The 27,050-nt window shown below is 44.5% G+C and overlaps 1 protein-coding gene across 1 annotated transcript; it reads right to left on the minus strand.

Annotated features, from left to right (window-relative positions):
* Positions 1-60: 60 nt before the first annotated feature.
* Positions 61-25,894, minus strand: LOC139659264 (collagen alpha-1(IX) chain). The gene is made up of 38 exons (XM_071537480.1): positions 25,866-25,894; positions 22,271-22,356; positions 20,567-20,638; positions 19,488-19,617; positions 17,266-17,662; positions 16,791-16,871; positions 15,404-15,421; positions 14,375-14,464; positions 14,209-14,244; positions 13,477-13,548; positions 12,921-12,965; positions 12,774-12,809; positions 12,488-12,511; positions 12,315-12,368; positions 12,036-12,107; positions 11,389-11,427; positions 11,113-11,169; positions 10,329-10,382; positions 10,015-10,068; positions 9,861-9,914; positions 8,925-8,978; positions 8,679-8,732; positions 8,527-8,580; positions 8,224-8,277; positions 7,557-7,610; positions 6,444-6,488; positions 6,209-6,262; positions 6,060-6,113; positions 5,868-5,921; positions 5,192-5,263; positions 5,071-5,106; positions 4,909-4,953; positions 4,764-4,796; positions 3,729-3,875; positions 2,912-2,966; positions 2,586-2,780; positions 354-440; positions 61-263 (listed from the first exon to the last, which is right to left on the minus strand). Exons 1-38 carry the CDS (start codon positions 25,892-25,894, stop codon positions 61-63), a joined length of 2,850 nt encoding a protein of 949 aa, XP_071393581.1.
* Positions 25,895-27,050: the final 1,156 nt, after the last annotated feature.

Consider the following 27,050-nt stretch of genomic DNA (forward strand, 5'->3'; position numbering starts at 1 on the left):
CCCTTTCGCTTGGTGGCTGCAGGTTGAGATCTGGAGTGTGTCGCCGAGCGTCGGCGGGTCTCACGGGTTCTTGTAGCTGGCGGACTTCTTTCCGCTGACCAGGTAGAGAGGCGGAACTCGGCCTATACAAGTCGAGGGGTCGCAAAGCCCGGGGGCCCCTGTGGCCCCCCTCGGACCGGACGATCCCGGGACGCCGGGACTTCCCGTCTCGCCTCGCTCTCCGTCTTTGCCGTCCTTCCCGACGCCGGGGAGGCCCGGTGCACCTGAGGAGGAGATATGGTAAATATGATTAAAGGGCAAATAAGTATTATTTTTACACAAGGAGTCTAACTATGAGAAGAGTCTTGTGTTACCTGGTGCGCCGGGCTCGCCTGGGCTTCCTTTGATCCCCACGCCGTCCTCTCCCTTGTCTCCCTTATCTCCCTTCTCTCCAGCGTCTCCTGCAGAACAGAGCCACACACACAAGTTCATGCTGAGAAGAGAGCTGGAGCAGCCTGTTGTTTTCAGAGCTATGGGGATGTAATTAGAAAGCATAATGACGGCGCTCTGATTCAGCCTCGTTTGGTGAATCATGGATTGTATAATGTTCTCTTTCTAACTCCGTTCGGTATCTCAGCCTATAGGAGAGCGCTCTCTATCGATCGAACCACGGAAGCTCAGATGACCGCCCGTCTGTCAAAGACTGACCAATCACAGCAGTGACAGGAGAGCCCACCTCTCCCCTTATAAATCACTGCAGTCCACAGGAACGACATTCTCGCTTTCTTCCCCGCGATTATCACAACCAGCTCACCTCAGTCACCAGATCTGCTCCCTGCTACAGTGTTCATAGACGAGCCTTTAAGCTAACGCGTTACGGCGAGCGTGTCCCCGCTAGCTTGGCAGCTTTACACCTGCTAGCTTGCACTTGTCTATTCTAACCGGCAGCCACGGATTCGAGTGGCAAGAAGAGCAGGGAGTCAGCATCCCGCCTTTGCCCGGCGGCATGTGGATCCTACATTTCGGGCAGGGACCTCCACCCCCTCTGCACTGTGTGCATGGGGATTGGCCATGCCAAAGACTCCCTTGCTAACCCCGAGTCTTGTCTGCAATGCTGCAGCATGCCGGCGAAAATCCTGGAGAGGAGACCACGTGTCGCTGCCTCCCCTAATGGTGATCCCCCTCTCACCGCCTCTCAGCCGGTGGCAACAGAGTCGGCTAACAAGCCTTCAGCTCAAAGCTGGGGCGACATCATGGATACGTCTGACTTCCCCTCACTGCTCAGCCAGCTCGGGCCTATGGAGGACGACGTGGAGAGGGGAATGGTTGACGATGATGACGATGCTGCCTCAGATCTTCTTGCTGAGGACGAGGAGGAGGACGCCATCCTCCCGCCCCAGCCATCTAGGCCCCCCAGCTCTCAGGGCGGGACGGCTCCTACTCTCTCACCCGACGCCAACCTATATGATGTGTGCAAGCGAGCTGCGGCTAGGCTAGGCTTCGAGTGGCCAGTACCCCAGACTGGCCAAGGAGCTGAGAGGGACCTGTACGACGGCAAAGACCTCCCCACCTTACAGGCCCCTGCCAAGCAGCTCATGCCCGCGGTCCCAGCATGCGTCAGGGAGATGAAGCGCTGCTGGGATAAGCCTTTTAGACACAGAGTGCCCGTCAAGGGTTTTTCAGGGCTGGATATTCAAGGCATGGAGGAGTTGGGGCTCTCCGGCCCACCCCCCGTGGAGCCAACCATTGCATCCCACCTTCATCCATCCCTCCCTGGAAAGATGGAGAGACTAACCGCCTCCATGTACCAGAAAATATATAAATCCTCTGCTCAGGCTGTTAGGGCGCTTAATGTAGTTACCCTCCTGTCTGCCTACCACACTGAGCTGCTGGTAGATATGGGCCACCAGCTGGACTCAGGCACTGCTAACCCGGCTGTGTGGGAGGAGATCTGTGTCACAACTGATCTCATCCTCCGCACCTCTAGGGGAGCCGTCCAGGGCTGCGGCCGCTCCATGGGCCTGGCTGTGGCAGGGGAAAGGTCGTTGTGGCTGAACCTGTCCAGCCTGGCAGATAAGGAAAAGCAGGACATTATGGACTCAGAGTTTGACCCGTCCAAAGGCCTGTGGTGGACTGCAGTGATTTATAAGGGGAGAGGTGGGCTCTCCTGACACTGCTGTGATTGGTCTGTCTTTGACAGACGGGGTGTCATTTGAGCTTCCGTGGTTCGATCGCTAGAGAGCGCTCTCCTATAGGCTGAGATACTGAACGGAGTTATTGGAGAACCAGGGTTATGGGAAGTAACCTAGCATTATGGAACACTCTGCAGAACTTCTTTCAGTGTGTTGTGTCAGTGTGAAGGCAAAGACGTGACAGTTGTTTTCTCTAAAGGCTTCATTAAAAAGTGTAGGCTGCCACTACATCCACTGTATCAGCTTTGGACGCTCTCCAGAAACATGAAGGACAAGCAAAAGGCTATCACAGCACTCCAGTTTATCTATCATATTTAATGTACGCCACAAAACCACTTTAAGGCTTCCAAAGACTGCTGACACCTGCACCTGTTGTTGGAGTTGCGTGTTGAGTAGTGGAAGACAGATTCTGACCTTTCTTGCCCGGTGCGCCCGGAAGTCCAAAGAAGCCCGGGTGGCCTTTGACACCCATCGGCCCTGGAGCTCCAGCCGTCCCCGCCGCTCCGGCCGGTCCGGCTGGGCCGGGAGGTCCCGGCGGTCCGGCGGTGCCGGGGGCGCCGATGGCTGCCGGCTTCTTCAGAAGCTGCTCCTTAAACTCTGCTAATTGTTCTAGAGAGGCAGAGAACAACATCAAGATAAAATAGAGAGAGAGTTTTACCCATCATAACATAGTGTCGCTTTACACTTTGTCTACTGTGAGAGGCAAAGATAAGGTGGAATCAAAAGTAAACATCTTCTACCTTCAACAATGGCTGAGCACATTTCCCGAAGCTTGGCATCAGCCACCTTGGGACCCTGTGAGATAATGAATGAACAATGTAAAGTGATTCTTGGCAGTTCCAGCCAAGACCATAGATTTCTACAACGGAAGCCATTGTAGAAATCATCCATCATGTGTCTATCCTGCATTAGTAGAATGCCAGCCAGTGGAACTACATGTATAACACCAAAAATGGAATCATTTTGGCTTAAAAGTGAAAGAAAAAATTATAAATAACTTCTCTCCAAAAAAGGAGCCACAATGCAGTAAGCCTCATAGAAACAAGTCTAGATTGTGTACAGTCTCACAGCGCATTTGTGTTGATGACATAAATATCGAATTAATTATCAGTTTAATTGAATGTGATCTCAGCTGTCTGGCTCCCTGGCTGACCAGCTGCCTTTGTCTCTTCTATGGAGAATACATCAACATTAGGCTAGTTGTTTCAACTAATATTAGCAGCTGAACCGTTAGCAAACATAACTTATAGCATACTACATACAGAAGCACTGCTTTTACAACAATATGCTTTATTATATATGTGTTGTGTTCATAAAAAGATTTAGCTATTTATGTACGTAACTAATACATATCTAAACAATGAACCCAGAAGTTCATTCTCCTGTCGCGTGATGTCATAAAAACTCATTTTCATATCAAAATGATTATGGTACATTAAAATCACAGCTAAGTTGTGAAGATTTATGACTCTCGCCACACCATGATGACGTTTTTTTTAACCACAATGTGGTAAAAAGTGGGACTGCTGCATCCGTAATGGTAACGGTAACACTTACAGGTAGACCTCTGGGACCTGGTGCTCCAGGGATGCCTCGCTCTCCCTCCAAGCCGCGAGCTCCCATTGGTCCAGTCAAACCCTCGTGGCCTGGCTGGCCCGGTCTGCCGTCCGCTCCTGTAGAGCCTCTCTGGCCCTTCTCTCCAGCCTTAAGGTGAGAATGAAACATTATGGTCACTCTGACATCAGCAGGGCTACAGTGTAATACGTCTTCCAGATGGGACATGATTTGCCGTGCTTGCCTTTTGGTACAGCGCATGACTAGATGTTTGGGGAAGTTGGGGTAGTGAATAAAAAGCCGGGGAAGAGAGCCATTCCTAGCATGTTATCTTGCTTGTGTTGGTTTGGGTGCTATCCAAAATTTTCTATCGAGATGCTGTCTCGCCAAAATATCGCGATATGCAATATTATCGCCTTATTGAAATCTGATCTTACTATTACAAACATTGGAGGACACAATAGCCATTTGGTGTAATTTGGTGTTTCATGCTATTTCCAGAAAACAGGCTGATTGTGGAAGGGAACCCACTTTAAAAAAAAAAAAAAATTTTCACTACAACTATGATTATTTTTGTTTTTTTTACTATCCTACCACTAGTAGATTATAGCTTTAAAAAAAAGTTTACATAATTGTGATCAAAGCAGCACATGGTGCAGCGGCACATGGTGATGCTCAATACTGTGGAAAATATTGCGATATTCACAAAATATTGTGTTATCTAATATCAGACAGAGCCTATGTTGTGTATATACTGTAAGTATATATAATACAAAGTCCAGTATAACATCCAAAATATAACAACCAATGGTCATAGATCGCTAATCTCCATACAACTTCAGACTTGTGTCATCATGTGGAAAACTCTGACACTGTCACCATCACTTTTAATCCATTTCCTTTCTCTTCCTGGTCAGCTACTTCCCTTGTCGTTTCTACTGGACACATGAGGGTTTCATCAAGCAACAATGTTGAAACAGAAGGGTAGACGTTGCAGTGCAGATATTAGGTTATTATCGTTTAATATTTTCCCAATACCTCTCCTTTGATTCCAGGAATGCCAGGAGGGCCCTGCAACACACAGACAGAGCAAAGAGAAGTTCTTTCAGACCCGTCATGAGAGAAGTGTGATATGAACAGTAAGTTTGGTCTGTAATAACATATTATAAAGTGCAACACATACCTGGTCTCCCTTATCCCCTGCATCTCCTGTCTGGCCTGGGTCTCCCTATTCACAGAAGTAAGATGATGAGCGTGTAGAAGGACTATTGTAATGGTTAAAATAAGCAATATGCAGATGACGCAGTACAAATATCATGTATGCAGATGACAATGGTTTTCTCACCTCACTTCCCTTTGGTCCCACTGGGCCTATAGGTCCCTGAACAGACAGAAGAAAAGACGTCATATGTTTTATTACACCATAATATTCAAAGTAATACACATGAAAGTCAGATTTGTCTCACCTGATCGCCTTTGTGTCCAGTATGACCCTTCAGTCCTTTGGCACCGGTGTCTCCTTTGTCTCCTTTCTCACCCTGCAAATCCAACAAAAAACACACTGTCACAGCTGCTCTATATTAGATACAGCATGTAGCAGATGATAATGGAATAACTTATCAAAATACTAAAAAATATCCCTCTCAATAGGTCAAAAATTTTCTTAAAATCACATTGACTTTAATTCAATGACTTCATAAGGGCTGTAACATATTTTTAACTGATGATGCAATAATGACACTCACCGATAATGTTACAAATCAAATTATTAGATTCTTTTATTCCTACCCTCATTGTATTATTAGCCAATATTATTATTACATCATAACTCAAATATATGTTACAGCCCTTATGAAGTCATATGTAATCACATTAACAGGTTTTATTACATTTTCAATCAATTTAGATTGACATTTTTTGTGTTTTGACAAGTTTTTACATTATCCAGCATTTATATACTTTTAACATATATTTATACTTTTTATGCTTTTTAAGTGTTACTTCTCCTTTTCCTGTGTCCCTTTATGACCTTGGGTTACACTGTTGTATGAAATGTTCTATGTATATGATTTGATTTGATTTATTACATTATCACTTGCTATACACAGCATGTGAGACCTTATGGAAGTAGCAGTTTCTCACCTCAATACCTGGAGCACCTGCAGGCCCCACTGGCCCCTGCTTCCCTGTTTCACCCTGGAAACATATGGTAGATATATACATCAGTCATACAGATATAGCTTAAACCTCTGTAAGAAAGGGTAATCATTTATACGTTAGTTACTACAAATTAATTGAATACACAGAAACTTGAAAAAGTAAAGACAAACTCACGGTGGCGCCCTTGGCTCCTGTTTTCCCATCTTCCCCGGCTGGTCCGGTCTCACCCTATAGGGAAAAGAGACGACTCATCACAAACCCATCCTAGTCTAACAGATGAATATGGGAAGAGTGGGACAGATGGCACGGTGGAGGATTCTCACAGTTTTCCCGGGAAGTCCGACCGGCCCGATGGCTCCCTCGGCGCCAGCGTCCCCCTAAAGTCCCCAGCAGAAAGATCAATGAGTCATTTTCCTCATTCCAAAACATATGCTTATTTCAAACACAGTCCGCTCGCCAAAAAATGAAACCCAATGAAGTCGAGCGGCGCGGCAAATAATAAAGTCCCGGCTCTACTATGTGGACATGCGTCATTAAACTGAGGACAATTCCAATTACCTTTGCACCAGCAGGCCCAACTAATCCCTGCTTCCCTGGCAGCCCCTGGGAACAGAACAACAACACGATGCATCATGCAAAAAGAAAACAGGAAATCAATTCATGTATTACTCCTCCGCACACACACACACACGCCTCATTCTTGGATGGCATTGCTTATTTTTTGTGCGGAGTGGGGCGATTCTTAATTCACAAGGCAAACAGGTCAATGAGGCAGCATCAGACTTACTGTACTGTATGTTCATTTCCAATATCTGTACAAAAAAAAACGGCTGCATGAACAAGTACAAGGAACTTGGTAGAGCATAAATCTCTGCCAACACTCAACTATTCTCCACTTGTTCATGTTTACTTTTCGCTTGTCTTCCGGGTTTGATTTCCCCACAAAATAGCACATTAAAGCAACGGTGTTCCGAATGTCGGACTTTCCCACCAGCACATGAACGCAACATAATAGTTATAGTTAAAAAACGATAATTGTCTAATGACGGAAATCCCAGATCTGGATCTTCACCGAAATCGAATCAGCTGATCTTTGGGCCAAGGACTATCTGTCCACCAAATTTCATCCAAAAACGTGTTATTTTTTGAGAAACCTTTCTAACAAACAAATAAACAAGTGTGTGAAAACATAACCTCCCTCCAACTTCATTGGTGGAGATAATTAATCTTTCTGCTGTGACATAGAAAGGAGTTACTATGAAAGAAGCTTCCTGATGTGTACAGGTTATTATCAGCAGTGGCGGGTTTAGGAGGGTCTGCAATATTTCACCTGGAAATTCTCATTTGTGGAAAAATGAAAGGAAAAGGGAAACTGTGAGATAATGTTTCTCCAGTCAGCTCTACACTCCAAGCCTCTAACCTGCATAACCTTGCAGGCAAAGCTGGCTGAGGTTTTTGGTATTGGATTTTCCTGCCTGTTGATTGTTTGCCTCTAAATGTTTTATTAACTGCTGTGTGGCTTCAAAGAGCGGGTTCTGCTCTGTTGGTTTCCCTCGCTTCTGCATGCTTTGCAGTAAAAGTGTGGCGTAGAATTCAGGTCAATGGTGAACTGTCTATTATATTCTTCAAGTCAGAAGCACAAAGGTGAATGAAAAATAAAGTTGGACTCACTGGAATACCCACGATCCCCCTGACACCGCCTGTCCCAGGAACACCAGGCTCTCCCTGTTGAGATGAAGAGTTTATGCAGCATAAAATCATGGGTTAGACTGATATATTGGTTTTGCTTACATATATATATATATATTTATATGTACACCGGGCCATAATATTATATTATGTCGTTTACTGCTGATATGATGGAGGTTCCTCCCTGACCACAGCTCCAGAAAAACAGTCTGGAAAACCTGACATGACATTTGAATTTCTTTGCTTATTGTATTTATTCATTTTATTGTTTAGTATTTTTTTAAAATCTTTATTTAAAGGTGCTGTTTCAGATAGTGGTAGTTTTTCCACCCTGACAAGAATAAAACTCTGGGGGGAAACTCTGAATACTTGTAATTCTTTGGCATGAAATTGGAAAAATTTAAAGATATTGAATATCGGTACAAAACATAGGCAGCTTCAATACAAAAATATCACATCATATTGGCCTTCGAAAGCCTATATCAGTCGAAACCTAATGACGACAGGCTGTTAACTGTCATATCAAATGTCATATCAGAAGATGTGACCAGCAGACACACACACACACACACACACACACACACGCTTGTTGACACTTGACCTGCTGTAGGACAGAGTGTGTGTGGTGTCAGGTGGAGCCTGAACTCACCTTGGCACCGTCAGCCCCGGCAGCTCCATCCAGGCCGTCTTTGCCAGCCTCTCCCTGTAATGTCACACCGCACAATCACACTCGATATTAACCCCTCGCACCCCGAGTTCCCCCTTAAATTCCCCCTTAAGTAGTGAAAAGTGCAAAAATCTAGATGTCTTGTGCATCATTTTATGCACATTTTCCCTGTAAATCAGCGTTAGAATCATGTTTGCAAAGCCTGCTGAAGGATGGAAGAAGCGGCAGAAGAACATCGAACGCCGCTGAATCAATCAGTCTAATCAATCCTATCAGTTTACTTACAGTGTCTCCTTTTTCTCCCGCAGGACCCTGCTCTCCTTGCGGCCCCACAGCTCCCTGACGGAAAAACAACGGGACCACGTCAAAACCATCGATTCGGAACGGAACGGAAAGGGTCTGTCAAATCGCGTAGGAATAGTAAGCGCGGAACTCACCTCTTCACCCTTGGGCCCCTCCAGTCCCTGGCGTCCTCGGATGCCCTCCACGCCCTGGCGGGAGGAAATCACAGCGCAATCAAAATTACATCATCGGGGGCCCCCCCGGCGGTCGTGGAAAAACAATCCTCGGGCCCCGGGAGAGTTCGTTATCGCTAACGTTATCCTGCCCTTTTTTTTTCCCCCCTCGTACAGTAAATTGCAAAGGGCAGAGGATATCGAGCCGATCAAATTAAGATTGCTTACGGGAGCTCCGGGCGGGCCGGTGGGTCCGGGGATGCCGTTGAAACCGGGAGGACCCTAGGAAGAGAACACAGCCGATGGTATTTAGCAACAAACGCAACGCTACATTCACTGTCGGTCTGTCTTTATCATCATTATTGTTATGGAGAAGTGTTGTTATGCGTTTACAGGCAGAGGCTGAGATTACCAGCAGCCAAATGCCAGTAAAATTTGTCTCGGGTGGATAAATCAATAAAGATGAAAACATTTGAATGCCTCGGTTATATTGACTTCTGCTGCAGCTTCATGATGAATTCTAAACTTGATGCATTGTGTCAGTGATGTGAATTGCTTGAGACTTGACTTGATGCATGAAGAAAAGACTTGAGACTCGACTTGACTTGGGTCCTGCTGACTTGGGACTTGACTCTGACTTGTACTCTGATGACTTGAAAAGGTTTCTAAAGTCTTGACTTGAGATCTTGTGTTTGTGTAAATGACTTAGATTGAAAGTTATGAGATTTGTTCCAGCAGACGACTGAATTTAGATTCTGTTTTCTGAATTTGTATGGAATGACTGAATTTATTGAAGTTGAAACTGATTCTAGAAATCAAACTCATGATGCTCTTACCAAGTTTTTATCCTATTAAAACCATATTGCATTGAAAAGTCCTAGATATTTAGTTTTCTTTTAGATATTAAATTGATACTGGACTTGGGACTTGACTTGAGACTTGTGCCTCAAGACTTGAGACTGACTTGGGAATCGAGTTGACTTGGTCACACCTCTAATATTAATTATGTTGGCCAATAAAAATGATTCTTGGAAGGTTTTTCTGTTTACCAGGCCTTGGCAGTCGCGAGAAAAAGTTAATTTCGGACACTGCATACAGGTATGATAAAAAAAAATAAAAATACAAAAATAATTACAATATGGAGGAGCTTCAGTTTAAACTTACTCTGTCTCCCTTCTCTCCTGTGGACCCAGGGAATCCAATAGGCCCTCTTTGCCCCTAAAACAAAACATATATGATATATCATATATCATATCTTCGTCTTCTACTGTAAGCCCATGCTGTGATTTATGAATGTGGAAAAAGAGGCATGGCTTACATCATCTCCCATGCGTCCCGGGGGACCCTGCGCACCTTGCGGTCCGGCGTCTCCCTGCACATAAACAAACCGGAACACATTCATTAAGCAACAAACACAGAAATAATCACATTACGCTCTTTATATGCTGCAACAAAATTTAACAGCAGACAAGCTGTTCCCGGTGCCAATTGCTTTCCACACAGCTGGAAGCCGTTTTGCATTCAATTGTGAATATACAGTCAAATCTCAATGGAAAGGAACTGTTAAATGAGATGATACTTCCTTTTGTGGATGAGCTGATATATTTTTCCTGTTATAACCGTCTCGCTTACCTTCTCTCCATCGTCTCCGGGTTTGCCGGGCTCACCAGCCAGGCCTTTGTGTCCCTGAGGGCAGCAAAGCAATCGACTTACACATTTGTTTTACAGCACCGATGCTGTTGTAGGAGGCACTAATTGTCACGGCATAAGGAGCAGAGAACAAAGATGCTCTAGAACCTGATGCTGGTAGACACTGAGTAGGATTAGACAGATGTATTGGTTTACATAATATATGGGGCTGATATTGGCCTTTTATTAAATATCAGATATCAGCCAGTCAGTGTCGTCCACCTCGAATACAATAGAGGTTCTTCCATATCTTCATAAAAAGTCTGTAAACCTGCACTGAAATTTTATTTTCTTTGACCCTTATATTTATGCATTTAATTGTTCAATAAGGTTATGTAGCCTAATTTTTCATTTGAAAGGTCTAATGAATCCCAGAGTTTCCTCTACCATTGAATAGGTGGGGCTAACTCTTCATTATTCTGGGTTTCAATGGAGAGTTTTAGTGTCACATGATGGTCTAAAAGCTGTTTCAGAGGCTTTGGCACCCTGATAAGAAAAAAAAAGAATACAATTCTGGAGGAAACACTGAATACTTCTATTTTTTTGGCATGAAAATGGTCAAATTTAAAGCTTTAAATCTAGGAGAAACACTGAAAACAAATTTTTTGGGGGAGGAAAATGGTCAAATCGGCTATGGTCAACTTCAGTCTAAAAGTATTGGTATTGGTATTGACCTTCCATATAAGTCAAATCCTATCTCAGAGTGTCCTTTATTTAAATTCCTCACCTTCATCCCTTGCAGCCCAGTGTGTCCCCGTGGTCCAGCAGGACAGGCAGCAGGACACTGCACACACACACACACACATACAGACAGGACAGAAATAATAGAAGGCATAGAGAAAACAGACAGCCAGTCAGTCAGATCCTCAACAGGCATGGCCCGCTGCACAGCTTCTAAACTTCAGTGTCTCAATTTTTGCAGAGCGAATCGCTGCCGCCAAATCCAATTGTCATGCATTCAGGAAACATTTGGCACTGTGAAAGACGGTAAAAACACACTCACAGCTTCCCCACTCCCCTCAGTGTTGGCACCAGGCGGCCCCTAAAACACAGCAGAGTGACATCTAAAACGGCCGCGGGGGTTTAGATGTCTGCATAAATCCACTAGAGCAGCGAGTCCCAGTGTGGAGGGCAAGGCAGTGTGAAAACATACTGCGGCATGCAACACAGTCACACACTCGGGATTTCACACACAGATCTGAGCTGGAGAAGACGTCCAGGTGTCCGAATAGAAGTGACATAATAGACAAAATAGTGTATGGAGGCTGCATCCCACATAGTACAAATTAGGGTTAGACCTATATAGCAGTTTGCCAATATAAGGGGTCAAGATTGACCTTTTATGTAAAAGCCAATATCGACCAATCAGTGTCGTCCACCTCTGATATGATGCAGTTTGTTTGATTACATATTTATTGTAGAATTGATCAAAACAACACTAATACTTGGAATTTTTGGGTGTAAATGGTCAAATTCAAAGAAATTGGATATCAGCACAAAATATCATCAATCAGCAGCTTCAATCCCAAAAACATTGGTATCGGTATCAGCCTTCAAAAACCCATATTGGTCAAACCCTAGTACAAACAACATGGAAAATGAACACTAAATTGCTACATTTCAACACAGAAGGTTGGATCCTCTCCTTACCGCAGGCCCTGGTGGTCCAGGAGGGCCAGGAAGCCCTGGGGCGCCGAGTCCTCCACTGGGACCCGCAGGACCCTGCCAGAATCACAGGGAACATTATCAAAAAACATGAAACATGAACTTAAACACTACAGTTTCAGAGTAGTGAAAGAACCCAGCAAGTATTTGATGGATGACAATGTGCAGGAGGTGGCAGACTTAAACGTTAATCCACATGTGCACAAAATTTTCACAATATGATATTTTCCCTCTATAACTTGTATCTTAAATTTGAACCCTAACCTCAGGCCCGATGTTTCCCTCGTCTCCTGGGATTCCTGGTTTCCCTGGTGGTCCCTGTCAGACACAGACACACACCAGTTGGCACAGCACATTCACTTGTACACCCATGTATGAGCTCATTTGAACCAGGTTTCAGAGTAGAACAGAAAACCACAATTATAGCAAACACATACAGCGGGTCCTTCAGACGCTGGGCCCTGTGGAGTGAGAGAGAGATCAAGATATGAATACTGAGAACGTAATATTTCCAAAATGAATACAGACTATAGTATCAAACAGTGTAGCTAAGCATAACCATTGGCTTGCCATGATTCAATCTTTTTACACAGCAAAATTGTCAGTGTTAATTTGACTCAGAGTGTAAAAATCAGCACATGCCAGGTTAGTCCTTATTATGACATGGACAATTAGCTGTGTATCCATGCATGCAGCTATGATAACAGAGATTTGTGCACTTACGGGAGCACCTGGTGGTCCAGGAAAGCCAGGAAGTCCCTGTGATCAGATAAGGAAACGTAATCAAAATCAGTTAAGATGGTCTCTGGTCAGAAAATATGACAGTTGTTGCAACTGGAGGGCTTTGAAGTGGTCTAAATGGCTACTCACTCTCTCCCCTACAGGCCCTCTGGGACCCATTGGGCCGGAGGATCCCTATAGAAAAATGACAGCAAATTACACAAACGTTGCAACCGTTTGCCCAAAAACTCAACACACACACTTACATGCATACACACACATTTGTCTTGCTATATTTATGACAAGCTTCATTGACTAAATTCATTCTCTCACCCCTTACCCTCACCACTAAATGCCTATTCGTAACCCTTAACCTGACCTAAACCTAATCCAAATTAACCCTAATGGTGCAAAATAGTAACCTCATTTAAAGTCACCTTAACCCTTACCCTAACCTAAACCTGATCCTAATTCTAATCTTAACCCTTAACCCAAATCCTAATCCTAATCTAGCTCCTTGCAGAAGTGAGGACCGGCAAAATGTCCCCACTTTGCAGGATTTTCTCATGTTTCTATCCTTGTGAGGACATTTGGACCTCATAAGGCTCAAGAACACACACACACGCATGCACACACACAGGCACACACTATGGGCACAGATTCTAAACAGTGTGTGTCAGCTAGTGGAGGAGGTGATGTTCCCTACAGCAGCTCCTGGAAGGCCAGGCAGGCCTCTCTGTCCAGGAAGACCGATCTCGCCCTGATCCCCTTTGCTGCCCTAGGAGACAGACACAACAAGAGAAAAACAGCTTTATCTTCTTCCTGCATCGCCCCGCGCTGTTGCTAAGATACACCGAGGCAGCGACAGTCAACATTTAATCAATGAAAGGTGGGCCGTTCTTGTAGATATTTAGATCAACAACAACCCGAGCTCGTGTACGGCTATGGAGATAACAAAGGCTACAGCGACAGTGAATGAAGTAAACATGTCGACCCCCTACAAATGATGCAATCACCCTCTGGGCCAATCAGTATCAAGTTATACAAATGTGAAAATGATGTTTCAAATGTGTAACAAACATTTCAAATCAGAAAACAGATTTTGAAGAAACCCAAAGTGGTGGAAAATCCAATATGCTGTAAAAGAACAGCTGGATATGTGTACCAAATTTTATGTCATTCAAACCTGCAGAGTGGGAGATATGTTATAATTTTCAGTTTTAACCACTGATGACTACATCCCCCTTCGGCCAATGCTCAAACACAGTGTTGATGTGCGTCATTACCCCCAAATTTAATCAAAATTCTGCTAGACATTGCGTGACAAACGGACAAACAAAAGAACGAGCAGACAGATGGAGAATGATGCAGACACCCCATGATGAAATTGAATTATGTGAGTGTATTGCAGCTACATCATTCGGCATTTAATACTTACGGCTGAGCCTGGACTGCCAGGAGAACCTGGAAGACCCTGGAGGGAAGAATAAAGCAACCAAGTCAAAGAAAGTAGAAACGAAGACAGCATATTCTTTGATTTAGACAATCAAAGTAGAGTAGAAATCAGTAACTACTGTGTCCATTATAGAGGGGGAAATACTTACATCTCTGCCATCTCTGCCGTCCTCTCCCTGGGGCCCTCGGGGGCCCTCTGGGCCAGGGACTCCTGGGGGGCCTTGGATTGGTTTCTCCGGCTGAGAGAGGCGACAACCAGTCAGCACATGAGACACAGAGTACCACAGAAGACCACTCTGATATTAGTGGTATAATGATAATAATATTTTTTTCCAATCACACTTTTTTAAAACTGACAAAACTAACAATCAAATAAAAGCAAACAACATCCTCATAAAATAAATTAAAACATGTAAACACAAGAAGGCATCACAACAGAGGGTAAAAACAATATAATATTAAACATGATTGGACAAACAACATCACATACAGTAAAAGCAAGTCTATAAAATGAAGTTTTAAGAAGCAATTTAAAAGATGATAGTGATTCTATTAGACTAAGCATTATATTCATGAAAGCCGGGCACATTTACACCTCAAAGCATCACTTAGGCTTTGCCTCATCCTACCATTTAGCTGGAATCATGAGATATTTCATATCAAATAAAATAGCAGTCTGGTAATTAATAAGATTATGCTCTGAAAGCAGACTAAAAGGACAGACTGTGGCTGGTATGGCCTCCAAACTGGGCGATTGCTGAATTTTAATGTTATCTTTATATGTATGTGATATAAAAATACCCATGAACTTAGTCTATTTTCAGCACTGGAAACTGTAGGCAGCAATAAGTAGTAAGTCCTTGAGATACTTCTCTGCTTTCACAGCCTGGAGGCATTTGTCTGCTTCTAATTTGGGCCATTTCACTTCGATTCTCTATTTCTCTACATGCTTTATGTTCTGAAATTATCCCTGGTTGCACTGTTAATTAGTGTAGGAACATATGAATGATTTACCCATACAACCCTGAAACAGCAAACAAACAAACAAACAAACGAAAACACCACCACACATGAGATACAGAACAAAGCAATGAGATAATTAGGCAACAACGCATTGGAGTAGATTATTGGCTCAAAAACACAAAGAAAAAAAAAGAAGGGAGTAGAAAAATAAATACCTCAGCATTGGCATACATCTGAAGAAGCAAGAGAAATAAGATAAATGTAGAGTTAGTGAAAATAGTCACCACCCTCACCCAAAGTGTCAGCAGAAGCGCACCTGTTCAAAATCATAGCAGTGAGCATATCATGCTGTCATTTCAATACAGAGCCCACAGTACCAACAAACCCCATGTGCGCTCTCAGTGTCGGCTAGGCCTGAAAAGATACAGCTTGAAGCAGAAATGTTAGCCTTAAATCTAATAGAGCGCACCAGGCCAGGAAATACTCCTTTCTTAAGTGGATAGGAACATTTGCATCATGGCCGAAGTGATTAGATAAACAAAGCTATCTCTAGAATTCACAGCATGGATGACTTTACAGATGGAGATGTCAGCAGATTGGAGTTTCAGTTCTATAAACATTTCTGGGAGGCAGAGCTGCTCTGGGGGCAGAAATAATCTCATTTGTTGAGTTAACCCTAATGAGTGGAAACAAAGAACCACTGTTTTTTCTTGCTAAGTAATGTTAGCCTGAAGCCCAGTGAAAAAGACAAGAGGTAAGAGAGGAGGAAGCTAATATTATGAAGCCTAGCGCTCTGCTACTCGCCATAAAAAGTTATCTAGGTTAGCTAGTTAGGCTAGCTGACCTTCCAAGTTCAAACTAGCCATACTAGCCTATAGCGGGAGCTCTATGTTCCCTCAGTACCTCCGAGGTAATGTTTTCGCCCCTTTCACCCCCTAACCCTAACCCTAACCCTTAACCCTAAACCTAACCCACCCCCTAACCCTAACCCTCTGATGCTGAGGGAACATGGGGCTGAGAGAATATAGGGCCTAATTGGGAGGGGGGAAAAAAATCATGAGGGAACATAGGGCTGAGGGAACATAGGGATGACCCCACCTGTAGCTATCTATGTAAGCTAGTTAACTAGCTGCTGACCTGCCAAGAACATGGAATGAATACATTTTTATTTCATTTACATTTTTTATTTATATTTTGACCAGACTTCCTTCTTTGCCATTTAGTTAACTTGTGCTCCAAAAAACTGTGGTTCTTTGGCTCCGCCCATTGAAGATTTCTGCCTCCAGAGCAGCTCTACCTCCCAAAAGTGTTTGTACAACTAAAACTCCAATCTGCTGTCTGACAATAAATGTCTCTAGAATGGGCCAACTTGCCAAATTTGTTTTGGATGAACTGCAGCCCCTGGGTGCTACTGTAAGTGTGTACTAAAAGAAAGTGCTTGGCAGAATATTTGTTACACTCCATCTTAGCATTTCTGCACTGTTTCCTCTCAGCAGATGCAGATGCAGAGGAAACCTTTCTGGAAGCCCTATCAACCTGAACATAAACCACACTGTCAGACCGGAGCAGATGCCGAGCAGATCCGAGTCCTTGTTACTGTACCTCAGTGGCAGGCAGCTCGTTGCAGCTCTCTCTCTGGGCTCTCTTCGGGTCGCAGTGAATCAGCATCCACTGGAGTTCAAACTGAAAAGAGACATCAGCGTTACCGCGCATTCAGCAACACAATGGGATTCATTTGCATTTCGGGATTTGTAACATTTGAGCAAGAATCTGCGAATGCTTGGTCACGGCAGCAGTCATTTTTGTAGTTTTAAATCAATGCCCTCTGTGGGCCGTGTGAGTAAAAGCTCGATTTTCCACCACTGCGATTTTCTGCAGGGATTAAGGTTTTCTTTTATTCCGGTGGAACCCAACTGAGCGGCTTTGCTGTGGCAGCAGCACTCGAGAATTATAGCAGAGCTCAGCACACATATAAACCTGAAACCCTGTTTGTTCGCAGAGAGCACCACTTCACCGATACGGCTTGTAAGCAGAGTCGGTGATTAAATACAACGGGACACTCTGCGTCCCCGCTCACCACTACAGAGGCGTCGGAGTCCGTGTCCAGCCTGCCGATGAGAGTGTCTCCCTCCGTGTTGATGGGGCCTTTGCCCTTGATGGGCTTCTGGTCCACGGGCTGGCAGTCCACGTACAGGGTGACCTGGTCGCGCTCCACGCCGATCATCACCTTGTGCCACTTGGTGTTGAAGAGCACGGACAGGCCGGGGAAGGTGACGGTCTGCAGGTTGCCGTCGGCGCCCATCAGGAAGTACTCCAGGGCCTGCTGGTCCCCGTTCAGCCTCATGCCGGCCTGTTTGCGGCCGTCTTCGTCCACGATTTGCCAAACGTTCCACACCTTGTTGACCGTGTTCTTGATCATGCGGAAGGTCACCATGAAGGAGTACTCGTCAGGGAAGCCACGGGGAAAGTTCAGCCTGAGAGGGGGGAATTCATGAAGGGGGGAAAAGGGTTGGGAAGGGTTCAAATCAGGTGAGGAACCAAGGGCATTTAAGACAGGTGACTGTTGGCAGTGTGTTCAAGTTCATCCAACTCAGTCATGTTGTTAGATACTTAAAGTCACACTGAAATGATTTTTTTTCTGCCTTTTTAGCTCATTTAAACTTTCATACCATAGGCCTATTTCACAATTTATACCAAAAAAGAAGACAAAACATGTTTTCTTGTATTTTTATATCTTCCTGGAAAACAGAAAATAGTGGTGACATCATCGTGTCCCAGGAAGTTACATAAAAATTCCAACCAATAAAACCATTACAGATTTTTGAACAATCCCGCCCCTCCCATCAAATAAGACTGCATTTATCTCCCTAACTGATCTCCCATTGGTTTACACTTTTGAATGATCCCTCCCCACGTTATGTCCCACCCCAACATCCTGTTTTAACAGGAAATGCATCACATTAAGGAAGTTTCATTGTGACTTTAAAGATACTGACACGAATAGCTCAAACACAGCTCCTAGCCTGGTTATATTCTCAAAATAAGGTTTATGTCAAAGCGAATGCAATGATCACAACATGAACACGGCTCTCCACGACTACGATCAAACCGAGCATGAGACATGAATAAAAAAAATAGCGCTTTTAACGGTCAAAGCCTCACCGTGAGTCTCTTTTAGATTCAAATCCAAATAAAACGGGGTGAAACACTTCAAAGAAGCGAAGACTGCTTTTAAAACACGCTATTATGTTACAGATCAGACACTGTGAAAGAGGCTGCCCCGGCGCTCCAATCAACGGTTCAATTACTGCTTCCAGTCCTGCTTAACACAGGCCTGTCCACAGTCTAGTGCTCCCTGTGTTCTTAACAAGCCAGATTCTCCATAGGTGGCGCGTTCATAGATGGGCGCTGCAGCCGGCCTTTTTTTTTTTTTTTTTTACCATCTTGTAAATCATCAAGGTGCGGCAATAAAAAAAAGGAGTTTCCTGTAACCCAATAAAACAAATGAAGACCACTCTATGTCTTTGCCCGTTTTAGGTTTTAAGTAGAAAGAGAAGACGGACCGTGGCTAAAGCCTTCTGGCGACGACGAGACTTCAAAGCACGGTTTGCGCCACCGGACTCCCGGGGGGGGGGGAAATAAACATGTATTTACATTCGGTGTGACAGGGCCCCTGATTGGCGCGGCGCAGGGTGCCAGCAGCGAGTTACATAACGGCTTCTGAGAAAAACGGGCCTGCTGGAAAAAAGGGATTAGACACAACAGACCAGACCAAGGCCCACTGGGAAACACCACGAGATGTCTTTCGGTTATATAAAGTGCTAATGCCGTTAACCCGCACACTCACTCACACAATTCATGTGGGGGGGGGGGAAAAAAAAGGTATGGAAACGCCTCACAGGAAGAAGCTATTGAAGTCTTTTTTTCCATGCTAAACCTTTTAATGAATCCATACAAGAGAGGATAAATCATCAAGAGGGAGCGCAGGATGACATATGTCTTTTTGCATTTCCCGGAGATATATAAAAATGGCTTCAAGTGGGGTCTACGTGCACGTGCCCCTCCCACCCCCCCACCCAACACACACACACACACACACACACACACACACACAATCCCTTTACCTCGCCCTTCTCTCTGAGAGATGCCACATAGGCTCAGGCATGTTTCTCTCTCCCAATTATATGCTGCTGGCCGTGCAATAACACCTGTGCGGGACCTGTAATAATGTAACACCTGCATCGGAGACCATTCCTTTCCGACGTTTGTGTTTTTTTTTGCCGTCCTTACTGTACTTACCTGGTTGGAATTTGGAAGTTGGCCTCCCTGTCGAGCCGGTACGCCACCTGGAGGGGAGTGGAGCCCTCCACCTTCCTCACGCCTTTCAGAGGGATCACATCCAGCTGGAACTGGGTGATCAGATCAAAACCTAAACGGGGGAGAGAACATGTATGATGTACATGATGATGGTGATAATGATTATTAGGGTTAATAGTATGTCATAAAATAATCATAACAACAAAAATAATAAGATTCTACTTAAATAAATCTACAAAAACAACAACAGTACCGATACTACTACTACTACTACTACAACTATTACTACTAATAATAATATAATTATAAACTATAATACTTTGAGATATTGATACAGTGCTGTGGATGCAAGTAGTAGCATTAGCATTCTTAGCGTTATTATTACCATTATTAGCATTAGCACTATTATTAGCATTGTTAATGTAGTTTTTATTTATGATAACACATAACAAGGATTATTATGTTGTTTCTGTTGTTGCTGTTGGCTGGAATCACATTCATGACTATGTGACTTATTCATGGTCACACTATCTCAAAAGTGGATCTTTGGACTGCAGAAAAAAAAAAAGTACAGTGGGCCGTTCAGTGGACATCTTGGCAGCTATTATGATGAAAGAAAACACAGGCACAAAATAATCACGAATCCCACCTGAAATGAATTAGTTTTCTTCTGAAACACGCCTCCCATCCCACAACCACAGAGTCGAACATGTGCAGATGCTTTGAGGGAGCGAATGGTTTCAAAGACGGCAGTGGTGAGCAATTACAATCTTGCTGAGTTCGAATTGTTCCAACTAAAATTCTGTCAGGCTCAAGCGGAACATTTTATTTGCCTCATTTGAGACCTAAAGGTGTCTTGAGGCATTAGGCAGCCCACCCTGTTCAACTAATTAAAGTCACCACCTTCTTTGGGATAGTCTATTTTCTCTTTTTAGGGATTTAATACCGGGGCTGGTAGGTTTTACCACTGCTTCAGCTGCTGTTTTTAGTTTCGTTAGAATACACCCCCACTTCAGCTCGTTATTCCCCAAAGGTAAGAGTATCAATGAAGCACATTTCACCTGGAAGGTCATCTTGTCCATTTCTCATTGGTGGGCAGACAGTATCGCCATCCAATCTGTTGAGATCTAGCTCTGATAAAGCAAAACAAGCAAAAAAAAAGTAATCTTATTATGCATGTTCGTTGCGGAATTTGACAAATGCAATACATTACCATTCAGTTTCATTCAGCTGAAGTCCTCCAGAGGACAGATACAAGGGAAAAAGCAAGGTCTCCAATGCCAGAGCCGATTAGCATCACAGTGCGGGTTTCTCTTACAACTACGCTAATATGTCACATACTTCAAAAGCACAAACACAGACTAATATCAACACGGTGTTTAGGATTTACGATGCAGAACCCGCAGACACCCCCTGTGATCCAAATATGTCATAAGAGATGGAAATATAATGTTGATAAATGTGGCGGCTACTCTCGCATGACTGCCGAGTCAGAAAGTCAAGGCCATATTTCTAATGTCTTCAGAAAGATGTTAGAGGGTGCATCTGGCAGGTGAGCCGCTTTCCTTTTTATTTATACGTGAGTGATTTATCAAGATGGAAGTCTCCTTTGGTGGAAACCGCAACCGGCAATACATCACATCGCCATTTTCTTTCGGCTTTTCATCATCCATATTTCTCAGCTGATTGAACAATCTAATTTTATTTTGGCGTGTTTTTCTGTCTTGTAAATTTATAAGACAAAAGGCTGGCCTAGTTTTTCCAGTGCCATCGAAGAACTCGGCTAACATAAATTATATGTGACTTCAGAAAAGCTTATCTTTGATAGAATGTGTAATCAGTCAATGTTTCAATGGAACACACTGCTCAATATTAAGTATACATGTACTGTAGCAGTTTCAAAGGAATTCAAAAATAAAGCTGCACCGTCACTTAGGTATTTGGGGCATTGGGAAAGAATGGCAGAGTTGGCCACTAGAGGGCGCTCTCCTTGTGTCCCTCTTTCCCCACTCTGAAGGAGAACAGCAAACCCCCGTGAAACAGGGATCTGGAAGTCATGAAAGGACGGCCGGAGGGGCTCCCCAGTCAATAACCTGAGTCAGCTCATTTGGAGCGAGCTGTGTGAACGCCGCACATCTGGAAGCCTTTCTCAGATCCCGCATAACTGCTGAGAAATGAGATACGGTAGTGAGACGGTATTTACGCTCCCGGATTTACTGCGCAGTAAACACTTATCTGACTGTGCATGCGGCCTTCAAGTTGTTAAAGTTACTGCCTGCCGTGGCAATGCGCGCAAAGAGCTAGTCATTAGTGCAACGAGCGAGAGATGAACCGCAATTAAGGGCATCACATGTAGATGCACGTGCGCTGTGAGGTGAATTTCAAAAAGCAGCACACCTATCCAAAACACTGTTTGCCTCCTCTTGTGTGTGCACATGTTTTCCTTGAGTTAGCGTGCATGCACTGCGCTGCATGTTCATACTCTAGATGCGGGCTTGTCGTCGTGATTATCAGAACGGGGGAGATTTAATCTGATTTAATCTCACAAAAGCAGACCAGCGCAGCTATTTTTGGCTTTTGCTTTGTGAGTTTTGATAAAGCGAATGACCTCACTGGAACAGTCAACATGCAGGGGGTTGGGTTTTGACACTAACACCAGTTCTGTTTGTCACTGTTTATATGGCAAACAGATTTGCTGCAATGGTGGCGTTCATACGGGTATGGTGACACTGAATGCACTGAGCATTGAACTGTGGGTAACTTACGTCCAAGTGCCGGAGCAAGCAGGAGAGACAGCAGAGCCATACAGACGGACGGGCACGCCGACATCGCCAGACGCCATGGCTGCTTTCTGTTCGGGAGAGGTGGAGAAGGCCAGCGTTCAGTCATTCATCTACATCACTTTCAGTTTCTTCACTTTCTGTCTGAATCAATAAAACATCACACCAACTTTTCAACTGATCTCTACGGTCATCCCGAGAACAAGGGGAGAGAGAAAGAACAAGCGCAACAAGCCACTCTTTCAAAAAATGTATTGGCTCTGCATTCCCACCCTGCCCCCAATAATGATGAGGAGGATTACAAATCACTGGCATGCTAAATGCCAAGTGCGTAGACGCAGCCAATGGCATCACATGGAGGTGGAATGATCAGTTTGACAAATGAAAATGATGATGATAACCCACGCAAGTTATTACTGCGATAAGGAAAAGAAAACCCAGCAATCTCTCAGGACGGAGAAAGGAATCATTGTGCCTCTCTACAAGAGCATATTGTTGTTTAGTGTCTCATAGACATCAGTGCAGATCCCACATAGTCCATCATGCAGCAGATTGTACTTTAGCTGTACAGACGTTTTCTAGACGCAGAGCTGCTCTGGAGGCAGAATTAATCTCATTGGTTGAGTTAAACCTCAGTGGGCGGGGCCAAAGAACACAGTTTTTACAAGTTGAGTACGAGTTTTTACGAGTACAAGTTAGCTAACTGGCGAATTTGAATGACAAAGGAACTCTGGTCAAAATATAAATGAAAAAATATAAATGACAATGACTTTCTTCATTACTTCATGACCATGGTTTCATGTTCTTGGAAGGTCAGCAGCTAGCTAACTAGCTTACCTACATAGCTATAGGCTAGTATGGCTAGTTTGAATTTGGAAGGTCAGTTATTACCTTCCTCCTCTCTTACCTCTTGCCTTTTTCACTGAGCTTCAGTCAGTCTGATGTTACTCAGCCAAAGTAACTGTGGTTCTTTGGCTCCGCCCACTCCGTTTTAACTCAACCAATCAGATTATTTCTGCCTCCAGAGCAGCTCTGCCTCAGACAAATGTTTAACTAAAACTCCAATCAGCCATCATGTGGCTCTTTATGCTGAGGACAGGATTCACTACAGGCCTTTCAAACTGGGATGAAGTAATTTATCATTTCCTCCAGTAAAGATGGTGGTAAGCTTACTGTATGTATATGTAGGTTTCTGCTCTGCTCAGGTCATGTCTGTATGTCTGCACAACACTGCTACATCTGAGAGACGGCGGATGATAAACGACATGAATAGCCATGCAGCTATCCCCAGGTGATCTTACACACTGGTACATGTGTCAACACAGCAGTCACCACTGACTCTCTCTCTTCCCTTGGCTTGGTTGTGTTATGCCTGCTCTCTGGTTGAGGAGAACGAGGTGGGGTGGTGGCAGTGAGGGTGTAACCTAGAGTAGCCATGAGCTTCTATTTCATATTCGCGTTGCTTGCAAGGTTGGGTGTGGGTGTGTGTGTGTGTGTGTGTGTGTGCGTGGTGCTGTCAGAGGAATGACTAATGGCTTACTCAGCAAGGTCCCTTCAGAGGAGGCATTGGGCACTAACATTATGCCCTTCACGTTAAGGGAGCATCCCCAGAGCCCCCGAGGCTGGCTGTCTGTCTTCCATGCCAATCCATGTACAGTCCAGCCTGATGCAACAATACATCAATGACGATGGGATGCTGAGTGAAGCTGAGCCCCAAACCCCTCAAACCACTACAGACTCACAGTTATTTAAGCCAGGTGCTCATATTGAGCAATGTAGTGGTAAATAAAAAGACCCTATCCTCATATAACTTACATCAGTGTGACGCTACCAATGATCTGTACTATGAATTTCCCTCATAAAGATTTATATGCCAGCGTTAAAAGGCCTGGGTAAACTCTATCCCACAAATAAAAAAAGGTGAGTAAACTGAGATCGGGCGGGTTTTTACGCTCCACTACACCCCTGCTCATATTGCACAATAACCTTATGTTGCATTTCTCGGTATATAATATAACCACCGTGCATAATATTTGAATAGGGAGGAGTGGAGAGGGAAAAGAAGGGATTAAAAAACAACAATGGCCTGAGGTAGGTTCCTTTGGCGCAAAATGATTATGGGGCTTTTTCAATTTGCATTTTGTCCTCAGATTCAGGCTGATGCAGCTACAGACCGGGGGGGGAAAACTGCTGCATCAAGTGCTTTGCATAGTAGACATAGAAATCCACAAGGGTCAGTTGTCAGCGTGAGTACTGGCATGAAAACCATCTGAAGACGGATTGATCCGGAGAGCCTGACAGCTGACTTGACATCAGCTTTCTCTATTTTTTTTCCTGTCCTCCACATTGGCATGCGCTGCTGCCACATAAAGTATGCATAAAAGTAACATCTAAATGTCTGTACTGTACGTCCTGTTGAGATCACTGGTACCATAATGCAGCGGAGGAGCTGTGGTTGCCAATGTATTCTCAATGGAACATGAAACCGCCTGACATATTCATAGACTCATATGTGGTGTTATCACAGTTTTGAAAGCCCGAGTAAATTAGAAGTCGAGAGCTGAGCTGACAGATGAAACATCCGGAGGACAAAAAAAAAAAAATGACATATGACATCTTCATTTTCCAGCCATGTAATCAATCAGTCAAATGAATTAGGTAATGGCATGTCATCCACTTCAGCCCCTGTCATCCATCAGCGTTTTGCCTCTGTGACAGACAGTATTCTAGATCAAGTATCGAAAGCAGGTTCCGTCTCCAGCGGCACCCGTATGATGACGTCCCTTAGGTGCGCCCCCCCCCCCCCCCCCACAGAATGCTGAGAGCAAGCCAGCGCTCCTGGCCTGACTTCTGTGCGCTCGTTTGTCTTAATTACCCAAACTGGATCGCTGCTCGACACAAAGCACTCGGCCATATGAATGAAACTCTTTAATCGGTTAGTTGATCGTTTTAAAAAAGTCCCAGGACGAAGCTTTGAGCGATAAATGCGTGTATAGCCTACATGTGTGTGTTTTTTTTTTTGCCTTTCATCACACTACAAAGGGTTATTGGTGATGCTGCAGGCCTACACACACACACACACACAGGCTATTTCCAGAGGTCAGCCCAGACACACTTAACGGAAACACAATTAAGCACTGAAGGGCTAAAAAACGGAAGCCTGAAATTTAAGGCTTAAGAGCGTTTTTTTCCCCTCCTCTTGTTGAAATGCCCACCAATAGAGCTTTACAGGCTGTGGGTTAGGGTATGTGTGTGTGTGTGTGTGTGTGGGCCAGATTAGGACGCACTTTTATCTCGACCCTGGAAAACGCCCAGCTTCTTTAATCTACGCTGAGCTAAACATCTTATTACACCCGCAATGCCACTGAATCATCAGAAGGTTGCGCTCTGCAAAGAACTACAGGAGATGTTTCCCTTTTTTTCCCCCCCTCAATGAAGATAAAAATAGATAGGCAGCGCGAGCCAAAAGAAGACGGAGCGTTATTAGTGAACACCCTGAAGTGAGACGGGTCTCGGAGACAAAGGAGAAGAGACTGTTAATGACGAGCAGGGGGGAAATGATTCAGCCTGAGAGATTTACCTTGTCAAACTGGAGCTGTGGAAGGCCATGTTTTACTCCCCTCCGCGGCGGGACACAGACGGGCTCGGCAAGTGAGGAGCAGTGGGTGAGACAGGAGGAGCAGAAGAGGAGCCACCGACACACGAAAATTCCCCCCTGTTGAAGTCAGTCCTACCTGCGCATGTTGAGGACTGACTGACTGAGAGAGCCGGTGCAGGGGGATGCTCAAACTTTTTCTGAGGCCCACATAAAAGTTGCCTCTCCGGGTTCCCATTGGCCAGGAGTTCCTCGGGAGGTGGTGGCTACGTTTTTTATTACCAACACTTAAAAAAAAAGATGTGGAGGCCTCTGGGCCTTCTATGTGTTCCCCCCACCTCCCCTCCTCCTCCTCCTCCTTCTTTAAGGTGCCTCCTAATGACATGTGTCGGCTGTATGTAATTCTCTTAATAATTATCGTCAGGATAGGGGAGGACGAGCCAGCGAGTGATGAAATGTGGATTTCATAATCGCGCGCGTTCGTCGCTGTGAAGAATGCGCGTCGTGCCTTGTAGTGTTGACATGAAGGAAGCCTTGTCATTAGCTGCACCTCCTCAGGCGGGCATGCTGTTTTACGCATCCTGCATGTTATGCAATTGCATGACGGGATATGACTTTTGATCTGTTGAATCAACTAGTCTTCCAGTCTCGAATCCACTGATTGCTTGGAGAAAAAGCAGCCCGATTCACGAAACATGCTGTGACATTCTTCATCGCCCAGACTTTATTCGCTAAACTGTGCAGGCACACTGAGTTACTCATTGCCCCCCAAAAAGATTTGACACCTTCTATTGTACGCTGCCATTTTTGAGGTGTCAAGAACCACTACGCCCGTGGGTGCAGATCTATCCGCACTAAGCAAATGTCATTGATGTCTTACACTCGTTTAAGAGCAGCAGAATGAATGCTGTACAATCGTTGCAACACCTGCTTTAAAGGAAAAGCAGTTTTGATCTAAAAAAAAAAACGAAAAAAAAACTGTGATAACCACTGGTATCCAGGAGCATAATGACCGCTTTGACTTGGACATATTTTTATGAGCGTGCATACCGCATAGGCCTTTATGTCGTTCAATATCTTCATTCACAAGACTGTATTCCTGTGTGTGTGTGTGTGGGTCTGCTGTTATTGATCCTGGCAGGTGCTGAGAAGTCTACTTGTCCCTACTAC

This window comes from Centroberyx affinis, unplaced genomic scaffold, assembly GCF_046629955.1.
Source record: "Centroberyx affinis isolate AG114_WGS23_722 - 3 ecotype Tasmania unplaced genomic scaffold, CSIRO-AGI_Caff_v1 ptg003056l_1, whole genome shotgun sequence".
Lineage (NCBI taxonomy): Eukaryota > Metazoa > Chordata > Actinopteri > Beryciformes > Berycidae > Centroberyx > Centroberyx affinis.

Bases quoted from the DNA above. Each gene is read 5' to 3' on its own strand.
- LOC139659264 (XM_071537480.1), bottom strand. From the start codon at position 25,894: ATGGCCTTCCACAGCTCCAGTTTGACAAG. The intron at 8,979-9,860 runs GTAAGTTTAAAC...TTCTCTTCCTAG, and splicing joins CAGGAGAGAAGGGAGACAGA to GGTCCTCCCGGTTTCAACGG. The intron at 8,581-8,678 runs GTGAGTTCCGCG...TTTTTCCGTCAG, and splicing joins AGGGGCCCAAGGGTGAAGAG to GGAGCTGTGGGGCCGCAAGG.